At 33.0% G+C, this 14,179-nt stretch overlaps 1 protein-coding gene across 1 annotated transcript in view; it reads left to right on the top strand.

Moving 5' to 3' along the window:
- Window positions 1-14,179, top strand: part of LOC123545069 (uncharacterized) — a 43,575-nt gene that overhangs the window by 28,807 nt on the left and 589 nt on the right. The window contains exons 23-31 of the mRNA XM_045331342.2: window positions 460-597; window positions 852-987; window positions 1,327-1,415; window positions 2,686-2,798; window positions 3,073-3,143; window positions 3,425-3,511; window positions 3,963-4,189; window positions 4,465-4,583; window positions 5,383-5,628. Of these exons, the coding sequence (XP_045187277.2) occupies window positions 460-597; window positions 852-987; window positions 1,327-1,415; window positions 2,686-2,798; window positions 3,073-3,143; window positions 3,425-3,511; window positions 3,963-4,189; window positions 4,465-4,583; window positions 5,383-5,606 (1,204 nt within the window). The 3' untranslated portion in view covers window positions 5,607-5,628. The remainder of the gene's footprint in view (window positions 1-459; window positions 598-851; window positions 988-1,326; window positions 1,416-2,685; window positions 2,799-3,072; window positions 3,144-3,424; window positions 3,512-3,962; window positions 4,190-4,464; window positions 4,584-5,382; window positions 5,629-14,179) is intronic.

Genomic DNA, 14,179 nt, shown 5'->3' with positions numbered 1-14,179 from the left:
GCCTATGATCCTCCGTTAAAATAATGGGTTTGCCCTAAACATGAACTCGGATCCCCTCCCTAAATTCCAGTTTGAATAGTTCTGCCCATTGTTTTTACGTTTAAAGCAAATCCATCATTTCGATCGGGTAACATACGCCGCTTACATGGATCTGTGTATCATTGAAGGTTCCAAGTACACCGCCGTATGAATACAACTGCGGATACCTCTAAATTTTGTTTGTACTTGTAAAATGTATAAATGTTGAGTTCTGCTCATTCTGGGACTAGAGGGCGTTGACGGTAGTCTGCAATACCACTATCGTCCATGTACAGACTCAAGCCTGCAACTTTTTCATTTATGTCGTATAGGGCGACCTGTGGTTGCAGTACAAGCGCTTACATTATATAAAGCATCATGTATTGTTTAAATAGGCAATACGTTTATTATGCTTATCAAAAAATGTTGTTTCTCTTCTAGAACAAGTCCAGATCCTCGTGTACGACATACAGTGTGGGGCTGTTTAATTGGTGGTGTGTTTAACATGCTCCCGAATTGCTGTAATCAGTCAGCAATACAGAGGATATCTTCTATAGAACAAACTAAGGATGCTAAAATGTATGTAAAGCCTTTAGTTTGCTAAGGTGTGGTCCTCTAACGGACAATTTCGTTTTTCTAGAATGTTGCTTTTAGTCCAGTACTAGCTCCCTCCTTTTAATTTTAATTATTATATTATTTAATTTAGAGATTTCTAATTCCTTAATTCGACTTTCTTTTGCTGCAGTAGATTAAATTTTTCAATTCATTAATATTGTTCATTTACATTCTTTTATTATTACTTAATCAGGTCTCCTTTTTTTGTATTCACTCAGTGCCACTCTTCTGAATATACCACTGGCCATAATCTTCAGTTTAATTCTTGTACTGGCTGGACTCGTGCTTTATGCATACTTCGCTTTGAAAGCATGCGACCCGTTGGCTAATGATCAGGTGTCAAATCCGAATCAGGTTTGTTGTTGACAGAAAAGTGAATACACTTTGTAGACAATAGATTAATTTTTTATCATTACGATTTTTATTTCTGAATAAACATATGAAGTCAGGAAATTGCTGTTGTCTCTTGAGACTGAGACTGTTGAATATATTTAAATGCATAAGAAGACAATGGCATATACGAAGTTAGGATATCTTAGTAATTCATTAAATATAATGTTATGAATGACAACGTATAATAAAACTTTCTACTTTGCAGTTTTGTGTCTTTAAACATTTCGATTCCTTCACATGCAACACATTGGAAATATCTTTTAGAGACACAAACATACAGATACATGTTTTGAATTTTAGCTGATGATATATTTCGTTCTAAATGTGTTGAATGATGTGCCAGGACTGGCCGGGATATTTCTTGCAGCAGTTTTCAGTGGAGCGTTAAGGTAAATACCAATAATTACCGGGATTTTCTTAATCTCAGTGACTAGCTACATAATCATGTTAATACCATGTTGATACTTGGTTTCCACAGCGGTAAAGAATGTCATGCTATATTTACGATGGGAAAGTGTGTCCAACCCATTTTTCATTATTTTTGATGAACATATTACGCCTTTAATTGCTATCAGAGCCCATAACACTCATGGGTAGGTTAATTTTCTAACGTGACTGAATAGAATTGTTTTTGAACAAAACATCCTAACTACAAACCATCTGATTCTCGACTATCTGGTAATAGGGGATGAAAATCCCCGAGACGGTAACGTCCGTATATAGTTATTCGTCTTTGTTGTCTGCATATACTGAGGCATTTTTTTCGATGTTTTCCTGTTCCGGTTTATGTACTAACCGCAGACTGGTTGTCTGCGTGAACATCCGAGCACACCGAATCAGTCACAGAAATTCGTAAACCGCGCCAACATGTTTCTTTTACTTCTTTTTTGTATTGAAAACTGTACATGCAACTGAAAAACACTTTCAAAACAGTAAGGAAGTGTAAAGGCCGTCAAGTTTCTGCGTGGAATGCAATTAAACAAAAAAAATCCTAAAGCCAGTGCGAGAACGCGGTGAATGACGTCACCGTCACGGCTTCCCGTAAAGTTTGCAAAGTATGATATTCGCTGTAAGAGGTATGATGAAACTAAATGTAAACGTCGCTGTTTAGAGCGAAGTTTCACTTTCTTTTGAGTGTTGAATATTTCTTCGTAAGTAGATATATAAAAGATAAATCCCCATGCTAGGCGGTGCCTTAATTCATATCAAAGCATAAATCTGAAGTTAAAATATTTTTATTTTATTATGATGTGCGGAATAGCTCATATTATTTGATTTTATAGTTCGATAATAAAAGCAAAAAAATTACGAAAATAAATCGTTACAATCAGATGTCATTGCAAATTGTCTTCCATGTACTGTTAACTTGTTTTGATTTCTTTTAAGTAATTAAATATTCATAAAAAATAAAAAGTTAAACTGTAAACTGTAAACTGTCTTCAGTGAATTGTTTTTATTTGGTCAAAATAAAAATAATTTTCGCTTTCCCTTTGTGAAATATTCGTATACACAAAAGCACTTGTGTTACAGGTATACTAGTTCTATGAGATGTCACAAAATGTTTCAGTTATGAATAAAACTGATAAAGTGAATAGACTGATTAATTTGTTCTAACGTTTTTGCACTAAGCCATTTAATATAATTATTTCCAAAATTTAGTACCTTGTCGTCGGGTATCAACTCAATGGCTACAAACGCTCTACAGGATATCCTGGCTGGCTACTTGAAGGAAGCATTGCAGATTAAAAAGACACTCATTGTAAAGCTATTGGGTATGCACGTTCATTTAACACAGCATAGAAAGTTTTATTGTGTAGCAATATATTTTTCCAACAACACATTATTGTGTGTATAATTGTTACATCAAAACACTGACCTGAACTTAGAGTCATGACTAGCATTGGTTTATTTTATTGCCATCAGAATAAAAGTAAGAAACATGTGCAGAATTAATGTAGCACTTGAACTTCTTTAATGTTAGCATTCGTAAGGAAACCAATATAAAGAACAAATATATCTATGCTAATTTATCAATTGTTATTCAAGTTTTAGTGTCTGGTATATTGACCGTCGTACTGGCGTACCTATCCCAGTATTTGACAGGACCAGTGACACAGGTAGTTATGTAGTTTTCTATGTGAAATGTACTGTTTGTTTACAAATTACAGAACCGTAAGAATCCTGGTCTTCTGAAATTCGTAGGAAATGCTCTTCGACTAATATATTGCTCAATACAATTGCACAACATTTTGGTCATGACTTTTCTGGAAAGATATTGCTCTATCGTTCTTACATAGTTTTATTTTTAATTTATTCTACAACTAGTTTTATCTTGATCTCGTTAATTTATGAGACTATTCTTTTTTGAAACCCATCTATTTTTTCCTATGAAAAACAGATGTGTAACACAGCTTTTGGTGCAGCCGGTGGTCCAGTTGTTGGTATATTTTTCCTGGGTGCTGTTTTTCCACAGGCTAACGAAAAAGTAACTATTTACAATTTACCTTCGAACTGTTATTTCGTTATTGCATTTTATTCGTAAAAATGGTACAAATATCCCCTTTCCTTGGCGCCAAGCATTAAAGAGACATTTACTTACCTTGGCTCATACTTCGCGGCATTGGGTTTAATCACGAATGAAGTGTCGAGAGTAATTGACAAAAAATGTAGGATATTTTTTAGCGGTGGACCAAGAACAAATTAGAATAATTAATTTTGTCAGTCCTCTTTAAACTTCAAATGGATTAAATATCGTGAAAATGTTATAGAAGCACTTTTCTCAGCAAATCTGTTCTTGTTTCAAACTCTTAGTGACTGTTTCATTTTACCAACATTCTGAGCAAATTAATTGATTTACCAATGAAGTAATTATCAATTAAATACTTAACAAAACCTAAACATATGTGATTATTATTCTGTCATTACTTTGACAATAGGGGGCTTTAGCAGGTGGGCTCTGTGGTATTGCTGTCAATATGTGGATTGCTCTTGGCTCTTTTTTGTATGGAAAGAAGGCTCCATTGTCAAAACCAGTCTCTACATCCGGGTGCATCCAAAACGTTACAGACTTATCTGAGCTGAATGTAACTCTACCAACCAGAAGCTATTACAGTTCAACAGTTGATCGTTATTTGAATGAGTCAACAACAGCGAATTTGTTCAAGCAAGTATCAGTTATAAGCTACATATTCAATATCTGTTTATAATCTTGTTTTATATTACTTACTTAATTCTGTTAACTGAAGATGTTTTGAAGTAAACATTGTCCCCTTGTTCTTGTGTCTCCTCTTAATATGGATGAAAATGATGAATCAAATGGTCGTAGTTTTAGACCCAGTCCATATATATACCATGTTCACACAGGTATAGTTCTTTACTTTTCTGTGCCCTTAAGAGAAATGGAAATAATCTATGATAAGGCATTTTTGTGGATTTCAGTTCTCAATACAGTATGGATGACAGTCACCTTGCTATCTATGACTTATCGTATGTCTGGCTTGGATTTATAGGATTTCTAATCGCAATAATCATCGGCTTGGCTGTCAGTTTTATTACAGGTATGAATAACCAATCTTACTAGAAACTAAGTTTATTAGATTGTGCATTCGTTTAATTGTTTTAAAGTTTGGCATGAAATATGTACAAGTTTGTATCATAGCACATTGAGCTTTTAAATACATATCAAAGGCGGAGGGATGCACATTTTCCGTATCCGTTCTTTCATCCAGAGCCGTATGGAAGTATTTGAATAAATTGGTAGACATATTATACCACTGGAAGAAACGACTCACAAATTCTAAAACCGGCTACCGAAGGAACACAAGCGTAATGTCTCTTATTACTCACAAAATGTGCATTGTGTATTGTACATATTTGTATACAACATAGTCTTGGGTCTGTATCTGATCGGAAGACAAATATCGATCAAACATTGTGAATAGTACATAGTTTTCTTTGGCACAAAATGCATGCGTTATGGTCATGTAATGATATTCTGAAAGAAGATGCATGCTTAGTAAAGATTTGTGTCTTAATTTAGGCGCATCTGAAAAAAAAGTTAATTAAAAGAATTTCCTAATGTCTTTAATATTTTACATATTTAATAATTCTAATCCAATTAAGCACTGTTAAAGACTATACAATTCACTCCTAAGATCTTGTAAACGGGTAAAACCGGTTGAGTTACATTGTTTTATAGTACGTAATTGGATTAGAATTATCAAATATGTAAAAAATAAAGGCATCTTAAAGGCATCCTAATTCATCTTTCTTCCGATATATATATTTATTTCTGTCATTGTCATTTTGTTTTCGATATAACTGAAAACGTCTGAAGAACTGTTGTTTTAATACCAGGTAAGGATAAACAGCATCCAACAGAGCCGATGTATATCATTCCTTTTCTAAGACGTGTATGGTCATTCGACAAGTCAGTTTCACATGGACACAAACGATCTGAAATTAGTTTTGTTCTCAGTGATAAGGAAATAGAAATTGGTGGAACAAAGAAGAGAAATACCGTAGAACCAATTACTTTGAACGACAGGGACAATACGTGTATAAACATAACTAGACTGTGAAGGATACATTAAATAACATTCAGTATGTAATTTTCAAATTTGTCGAATTTGTCAAGTACTTTTGCAATAGTTTTTTAATAAATTGTTTTTATTTGTTACGTATTGACATTAAAATTAGATATTCACTGATGGCGACGGAACGGCCTTACCCATTTCAAATGTCTGCGATGTTATTTACAATAATATATACTTGTGGCCTTTATCGGAAATGTCTTTTTGAATACGACTTTAACCCATCAAATTATGTTCTAAGATATAAACTTGAAGCACCTTACCTTACAGAACTAGCTGGATATCCCACGAGACGTTCCCGGAATGGACCACGTCTTTAAGGATAATGTAAAGCGTTTGAGACCTCCCCTCAGGTTAAGTTTCATTTTGGAAAGTATACCTGACAGACCTGTAATATTCATAGCATATATATATATATATTGAATAGTTCACAAGAAGTAGAAAATACTTTCTATAATGGTCACCTTGTTCGGTAATATGTATTTTGTCTTACAAAATAGAAAAAATGTGGAAACACATGTACTTCGACTGTTCGTATTCTGTTTTGTAGAAGATATCAAACATCTTTTTCAAACATATTTTTTTTCTAAATTTGTTTTTGTTGTGTGTCCATGGTACTTATCTGGGTACTCTGGGAAAGGAAAAATAGTTAACGTATATATTTTTTGAAACATTGCAGGTTTTTTTTTTTCATTTTGACAGCTCTACTTTCAATTACATTTTGCAATTTTTGCATTTTGTTGAAATGTACATAGTTTGGAACATTTTCAACTCCCGGAGTACCTAGAGAAATTTGTTAGACACACAATAATCACAAAAGTTATGAAAAAATACTTTCTAAAAAGATGTTTCATATCTTCTACGAAATAGAACGTGAACAGTCAATTTGAAAAGACAAAATGTGTTGTTTAATAGCAAATAACCTGTCTTGTAATTTTTACCTACTTATTATGAACAGCTCGGTATATTCGTTATGATAAACCAAGGCCTATGTGGTGTAAAAACACTAAAACAAGTATTCACCCGAGGGGAGGTTTCAAAAGGCTTTACAAGAACCTTAACTATTTTGGTCGATTTACGTAGGCAGTTTAAAGAAAGTTTAATTGTTCGTGAATGAATTTTAAAATGCTACGTACAAAATGGTATAAAACGCGAGCGCTTTTTTACATAACAGTGTTTTATGCATAGACATTCTGGAGCACAATATATCGTAGCGGTAAACATTAATCATTATATACTAATCGAGACGTCTAACGTCCCCTCAATATTTTGTGCAATATATTTCATATTTATGACATTTCTCACACGTTCAAGGATTCCGATCCACAAATAGACAAATTCTTTGTAACAGTGCTATTAAATTATATCAAATATTGATGCCTGGTAAGCACGTATAATTTTGGTATCATTTGAAAGTGTATTGTCTACTGAAAAATAAAATATATATTACATGATAAAAATATGTTGTAGAATGTAGGGATAATACACGTTTATTTGTGTATTAACGTCTGCAGAAGTTCGCGGGATTGTTTCGGTCTCGGTCACAAACATATCCCAAGGGCTTCTGCAGGCGTTAATACACAAAACAAACGTGTATTGTCGCTATTCTTGCATAAAAAACATTACACGACGACTAAATGCATTGTTTTCATATGTGATCACTTTACGATTCCGGTACATTTTTAGTTACCATTCGGTTGTTCTTGGAAACGGTAAACATGTTTTAAATATCCATAACCGGGGCACACATAACAATAACACTACTAAAAGCGTGATTTGAAGGTTTTTGAGCATCTTATTTTTATTTTTAGTTATAACAAACGTTACATTACACATAATTTTGCATATAACTTAAAAATATGATTAACAGGAACACAATTTTAAGAATAACAACTTAAAATTCGAATTATTTTGAGTTCGAACACACTTAGAGTACGGATGAGTACGAAGCTAGTGACTAGCTTTCGAAGTTTATTAAATGAATTCTGCGAAAAATCAGGTAAAAACAAACTGACTGATACTAACAAAAATCATGAATATAATACCTAAAAACGGGCAATAGCACAAGATACACGCGATACTTATTTATTCACAGTTATTTACAATAAAGGAACAGACGCTTTGTAAAGTGAGTAAACTCTAAGAGAAGCTAGTGCGTACATTGATGGGGACAGTACGTTTGGGGTTGGAAACTGATACAGCTAAACATACTTTGGATTACATTGTATCTATAATGCTACAAGAAGAGGTTAGTATGGAAGAAACAAGATGCAGATGCCAGATATCAGTCTGCGCAGAAATACATACATACGTCCCTGGCAAAGCATTTCAAAAATAAAAATCATGTATTAACAGCACGTGAATTGCCTTGTTTGCACACGATTTTTCTCCCGTTTATACATGGGCGGATCCAGTGAAAAAAGTAGTTTTTATGCAAGAATTTTTATTTTTTATTTATAGTCTTCAATGATACTTCAACAGAAATCCAGTTATTACAGTGTAGCATTTATTATTAAGCAGTCAAATCCATGACTGTAATGACTCTTGCATATTATTTAAGGTAATCTTATTTACTAATTCTTATTTAACAGACACAATTCGTTCAAATGATACAAAAACAAGGGATCGCCAGGCATCGAAACGGTACCGGTTTGTGGATACCTTAAATAGCTAAATCTTAAATAATATGCTGGAATTTCAACAAAACGGACTTATGCAATGATGTCATTCAATTCATTTTACGATTACAAAAAATATAAAGAATGTTTCGCTATTGAAATAGCGTAAAACGCACAGGTCGCCCAACACGACATAAATGAAAGTGTTGCCGGCCCGGTTTGATTGGGGTTGTTTTTAGACGTAGTGGAAACGCATGCTGTCGTCCATATTCTCTTACCCCAGATTTTGCAGAATTGAGCATTTTCACATGTTACAAGTACCAAAATACTATTTAGAAAAATCCATCCACAGATGTGTTCATACGGCGCTGTACACTTCAATGTTACACTATAGTGCAATTCCATGAAAAGCGACCTATGGTCCCGAGTTAAAATAATGAACGAGCTCTGAATGAGAACACATTTGACAGACGTTAACAAAGTAGAGCTAAGAGAGGGAATCCGACGAAGTGGAGCCTGCATATCAAAGATAGTCGAAATTTAGATGGTGACACAAAACGCAAAAGTTCAAACCACGATGATTCAAGTGGAAAGCGCGATGTGGTAAACATGAAATTACTAACAATATCGCCATCGTAGTCTCGTTTCGACTTTTACAGTTGGTTTCGAGCATTGTGATGTGGGAGCAAATATAAAAATACGTGACAAATATTGTTATAACTATAAACTATTACAAATTTAATTGAACTTGTAAGGTTTAATGTTTGCAAAAGCTATCAAGATTGACTAGCGTAAAAGTGACATTGTCTTGTAATTCAGTACTCGTCCCTGATAAATATGCTCATTTAAATTGATGCCTAAAATAAACAGACAAACATTACACACAGGATTGTCTTTAAGTTTTACAAAGTTTATTAACGAAGTGTATTTGCTAGATGTAGAGTTAACGTAGATACATACAATCCTCACTTAGTTACAATAGAAACGTAGAAAATTAACGAAATTTAAAAAAACTGTTCAGTAAAAACAAATTTCATATTTCTCATTTCTCTTCATTATTTGAACACTAGTTGTTTGACAAACAACATATGTCCCTAAGACTGCCTATCAGAGGTAGAAACAATTTAAGATACATTTTATTCATGTTCTATTGAGTGACAAATATAAAGCAGAAAAGATCAGTAGTTGTTTGTCAAACAACATATGTCCCTAAGACGGCCTGTCAGAGGTAGAAGTAAAATCTAAACTAAGCGATTACCATAGCATTTGGACGTCTGATAAAATAATGTAGAAGAAAAAACAAACATGCTGTCAATTCAAAATTTACCAGTTTTCCAACGATTTTTCCTAATGATATTTAAATTTCGTATAGCAATATTGGTATTATTCCAAACGTCCATACCAGATCACAAGTAACCCGTCCAACATCCCTTCCATTTCATTTATGTTTCTTTCGTTTAAAACGTTTCCAACTTACTTCGTTTTAAAATGCTTTTTTAGAATCCACCATACCCTTTCCCTGCCCTATATCACAAATAGTTTGTTTATTTTTGTTTTTCACATTTCTCAAATTACCTTATATCTTATATCAAATATTGTTTCTAAGTATTTCTAATACCCCACCCACACCTACACTTCCACCTTTCTTTCTTCAATGGCTTGTTTCGTCATGTTGCTTCTTATTCCCCCAACACTGCATTGCACTCGGTTAACTTGTAGCATGTGTAATATTGAATTCTGCTCAACCTGGGGCTAGAGGGCGTGGACGGTTGCATGTATTTCTACTATCGTCCATGAACAGGCTCAATCAAACCGAGTCTGCAACATTTTCATTTTCGTCGTGTTGAGCGACCTGTGGAGCTTCCGCTTTTCCTATTTCATTTATTTTTTTATTGATCGAGTACGTTATTAAGAGGTAATGAAATTTGCAACACCCCTCATGCCCACTAGCTTAACCGGAATTCTATTATAATAAAAGTAAATGAACTTCGTGATTACATTTTAAAAAAGTGCTTAAAACATAATTATGCTGAAAGGCACCCCCGCAATTTATGAAATATGAGTGTAATCAAACAAACTGTAGAACAACCATTGATCAAAATTTCCATACCAAATTGAACATTCTTATTGATTAGGACAGTGAAATTAAGGTTTTATTTCATTGGGTTTAGAGCCACACTAACGGAATTTAGGTTATATGGTGGAGGAAGACATGTGTGGGCTGTCACATTGTTAGAACGACCGACGTTATGTAAGCCAGCTGAATACTTCTTCACATGAAAGAAACATACAAAGCGACGTTTCGAACCCAGATCAGTAAGGGGCAAGTGATTCGAGCCAGCGACCTTAAACACTCCACCACCAGTCAAATAAAGATTGCATTTTCGTTTAACAGTCTTTTATATGTTTCGTTATCATTTTCATAAAACCTAAGACCTATTCAGTTAAACATTTGAGTCATACATATTGTTTTATTAGTTAAATTGTAAATTTCAGATCTTCGATATATAACAAAAAGAGGTAAATAATTAACCTAAAATATGCTAACTTTTTGTGTCCCCACCCCAATGTTTTTAGGGTCTGGTGGGGTTGAGGGCATTTAGACTTGCCCCTGTCCATCCGTCTGTTCGAATTTAAGTCATGTATATCTCAAAAAAAGTATTTGACCCAAAGTCGTTACATCTCACAGGTTATTATTCAGCATGTGAAGTTGTGCAACTGGTGTTTTAATTGTGATTTCAAATAACTAAACCAGAGTTGTGACCCTTTACTTGGTTAAAATATGCATTAAAACTTATCTGAAAGGGCCTTTAAGTTTGTGTTGCATGTACATGTGTATTGGAAAGAATTTGAAATGTTATGGCACTTTACTTAGTAAAACATATGTCAGTCCGTCCATCCGTTCAGATTTGTGCTATGCATAACGTATTTGACCCAGAGTCATCAAACCTCACAGGGCTGTCATTCAGCATGTGACATTGTGCACCTGATGTTTTAATTGGGATTTGACACAGCCAGACCAGACTTATAGTTATGGCTCTTTACTTGGTCAAAAATATGCAAAGAAAGGGCTTAAATGTTAATGTCGCATGTATCCTAGAAAGTATTGGACGTAGGATTTTGAAACATTACAGGACTATTACTTAGCATATTAAGTTGTGCATCTAGGGTTTTGTTTTAGATTTCACTCAGCCAGAACAGAATTACGCTCCTTAACTTAGTAAAAAGTAAGCATAAAAGGACATAAAGGTTTAAGGCACACGAATCTTGAAACATATTTGAAGCAAGGTAATGAAACATAAGAGGAGTATTATTCAGCATGTGAAGTTGTTTGGGATTTCCGATGGCCCTTGATTTAGTCAAAAATATACATAGAGATCATACAAGATTGTATTAAATTTATCTCAACAAGTATTTGACTTAGAGTCATAAGACATTAGAGGATTGTTATATAGCATCTGAAGTGGAGCACCTTTAGAACTGTTTGGGATTTCACGTGGCCAGTCCAGAGTTATGGTCCTTAAAAATACACATAAAGTGTATAAAGTTTGTGTTGCATATATCTAAAACAGGGCGTGAAATCATATATGAATATTATTCAGCATGTGAATTTATGCATCTAAATTTGTTTTGGATTTCACTCTGCAAAACCAGACTTATGCACCTTGACTTAATAAAAATAATGCAATAAGTGCATAACAGTTTGTGTCACATGTATCTCAAAACGTTTGACCTAGAGACTTGAAATGTTAGAGAATTGTTATATATCATGTGAAGTTGCACACCTGGTGTCCTGTTTGCAATTTCACTCAGCAAGATCTGAGTTATGGTCCTTGATTTGATGGAAAAGACACATAAAGTGCTTAAATATTTCATCTAGAGTCTCGAACCATGTACAGTGGAAGGAAGTGGAGGCACCAGTGTCCTGTTGACACACAACTAGTTTATAAATGTAAACAAACCATATGTATTTTGGTAACTTATCTTACAACAAGAATACATTTTTGGAAAAAGGCATGTTTTATTAATGAAAAGCTTGGTTTCAATGTTGTTTCTTTTACTTTTAAAGTAAACAAGTATATCTATAAATTTATAGACTCTGACAATTAACAATATTTGTTTAAGTTTTAATTGTTTAAAATAGCTGGGCAATTTATATATTACATAATGGTAACGTATTGTAAAAGAAGATATGCTTTTGAATTTGTAACTATGGGTAATTATTTATAGTAATCAATGTTCTTTTTGTACACAAATTATAAAATGTAAATAGGGAAATAAGAGTTATAATTGTTACTTCTGTTACTTCTAAGAAGGGCACATATTAATATATATGCAAACTGTTTATTTCTTATAATAAACAAATGTCATGTAAATCATAACAATGAAGGGTATTAAAGCAGTTATTTGAGACAAAACAATTTTATTCATGCCAAAAGATAAAATGTATTTCTGTAAAATAAACAATTCATATACAACTTTAAACATTAAACAAAACATCCTCCATTGTAACATTTTGAACAATAGTAACGTAAAATACAGTAAATGTAACAAATTCGGTTCACTTTTGCATCATTCACTTCATGGTAACTCATTGCTTTGATTGATTAATTGCTATGTACAAATCTTTACAAAACAATTTTTGCCCATAAATGTTAATTTTGAATCTTCAAATGCAAGTTATATATAAACTTGTACATTATAAGGTTAATGTGAAACACATTTTCTATAAAAAGATACTGATTATTATCTTGAATTATTGTTCATATCATTTTGTAACGGAATATAAAGATGATGTTACATATTGATAATTTAATTTATATAATGATAAAAGCTACTTCAAAAGTTCTAAATTTCAAGATTACATAGAAATGTGACCATTCATACTTCGGTAACGTATTTTATGTAAGTCACATTAAAGAAACTATTACAATATGGTAAAATATATATTAAAAATTTGATTAATATACAGAGTACAAAACACTTCAGGGAAATATAAAATCACCACCGTTTTTGAAGAAAAAATATTAAAATAAATGAATATGCATTAATACGTTTATTTCTTTAATCAATAATTATCACGTAAATTATATTAATAAAAGGGTAAAGTAAGTATTTTACTCGTGCAACTTTGATGGGATATGATGAAGTGAATTCTTATAAAACAGTTTAAGTATAGCTGAAAGTGAAAACATTGCTTTGAACATAAAATTTAAAAGCAATTTCCATTCTGTAAGTAACGTTATATGCATTAGTCGCGTAAAGTACAAAAAAGTGTGACATTTTGGCTCAACTTGACAATTTTACTTTGCAAGAACTTTTTGCATCTAAGTAAGTGATATATGATAATATATATACCAAATCTTTACAAAATTAAACTGATTTTCTTACCCAAAAAATGATAGATATTTATCTCAAAATTTTAACAAAATTATGGTTGCTTAAAAAAACAACACGAAACTCGGTCACTAAGCTGTGCCACAGAGAGGCTTCACTGACTTTTTCAAAGACTACAGACATGTATCTATCTAAAAACACTTAAACGTTCTTACAGTCTGATTGGTACCAATTTCGTAAATGTGGGGTCTTGGCTCACGGCAGTTTAAATTTATTTCAAAACAATGGCTCCAAATGTTTTGTCATGATAAAGGTAGACCATAATCATGTGTATTTGAGTTTAAGATAACTGGGTTACATTCTACTGCTGAGTGGAATAAACCTCTTTATCTTTTTTTAAATGTACAGGCATGTGATCTATGCATAAGCACGAACAAGTAATAATAGTACAAGCAAGGCCCATCTAAATAATTTGACACTAAGGCTAATCAAATATCCCGAATATTGAATCGTAAGGGGCAACCTTTTACGAAACTAAAAATGGGAAAACAAGAAAGACACTACAGCGTGCACTTAGTCGCTTGCTAAGACAAATGTAAAATTAGC

This window comes from Mercenaria mercenaria, chromosome 1 (genome assembly GCF_021730395.1).
Source record: "Mercenaria mercenaria strain notata chromosome 1, MADL_Memer_1, whole genome shotgun sequence".
Classification (NCBI taxonomy): Eukaryota; Metazoa; Mollusca; class Bivalvia; order Venerida; family Veneridae; genus Mercenaria; species Mercenaria mercenaria.
The sequence above is the reverse complement of the archived record's forward strand: the minus strand, read 5'-3'. Positions and strand labels throughout refer to the sequence as shown.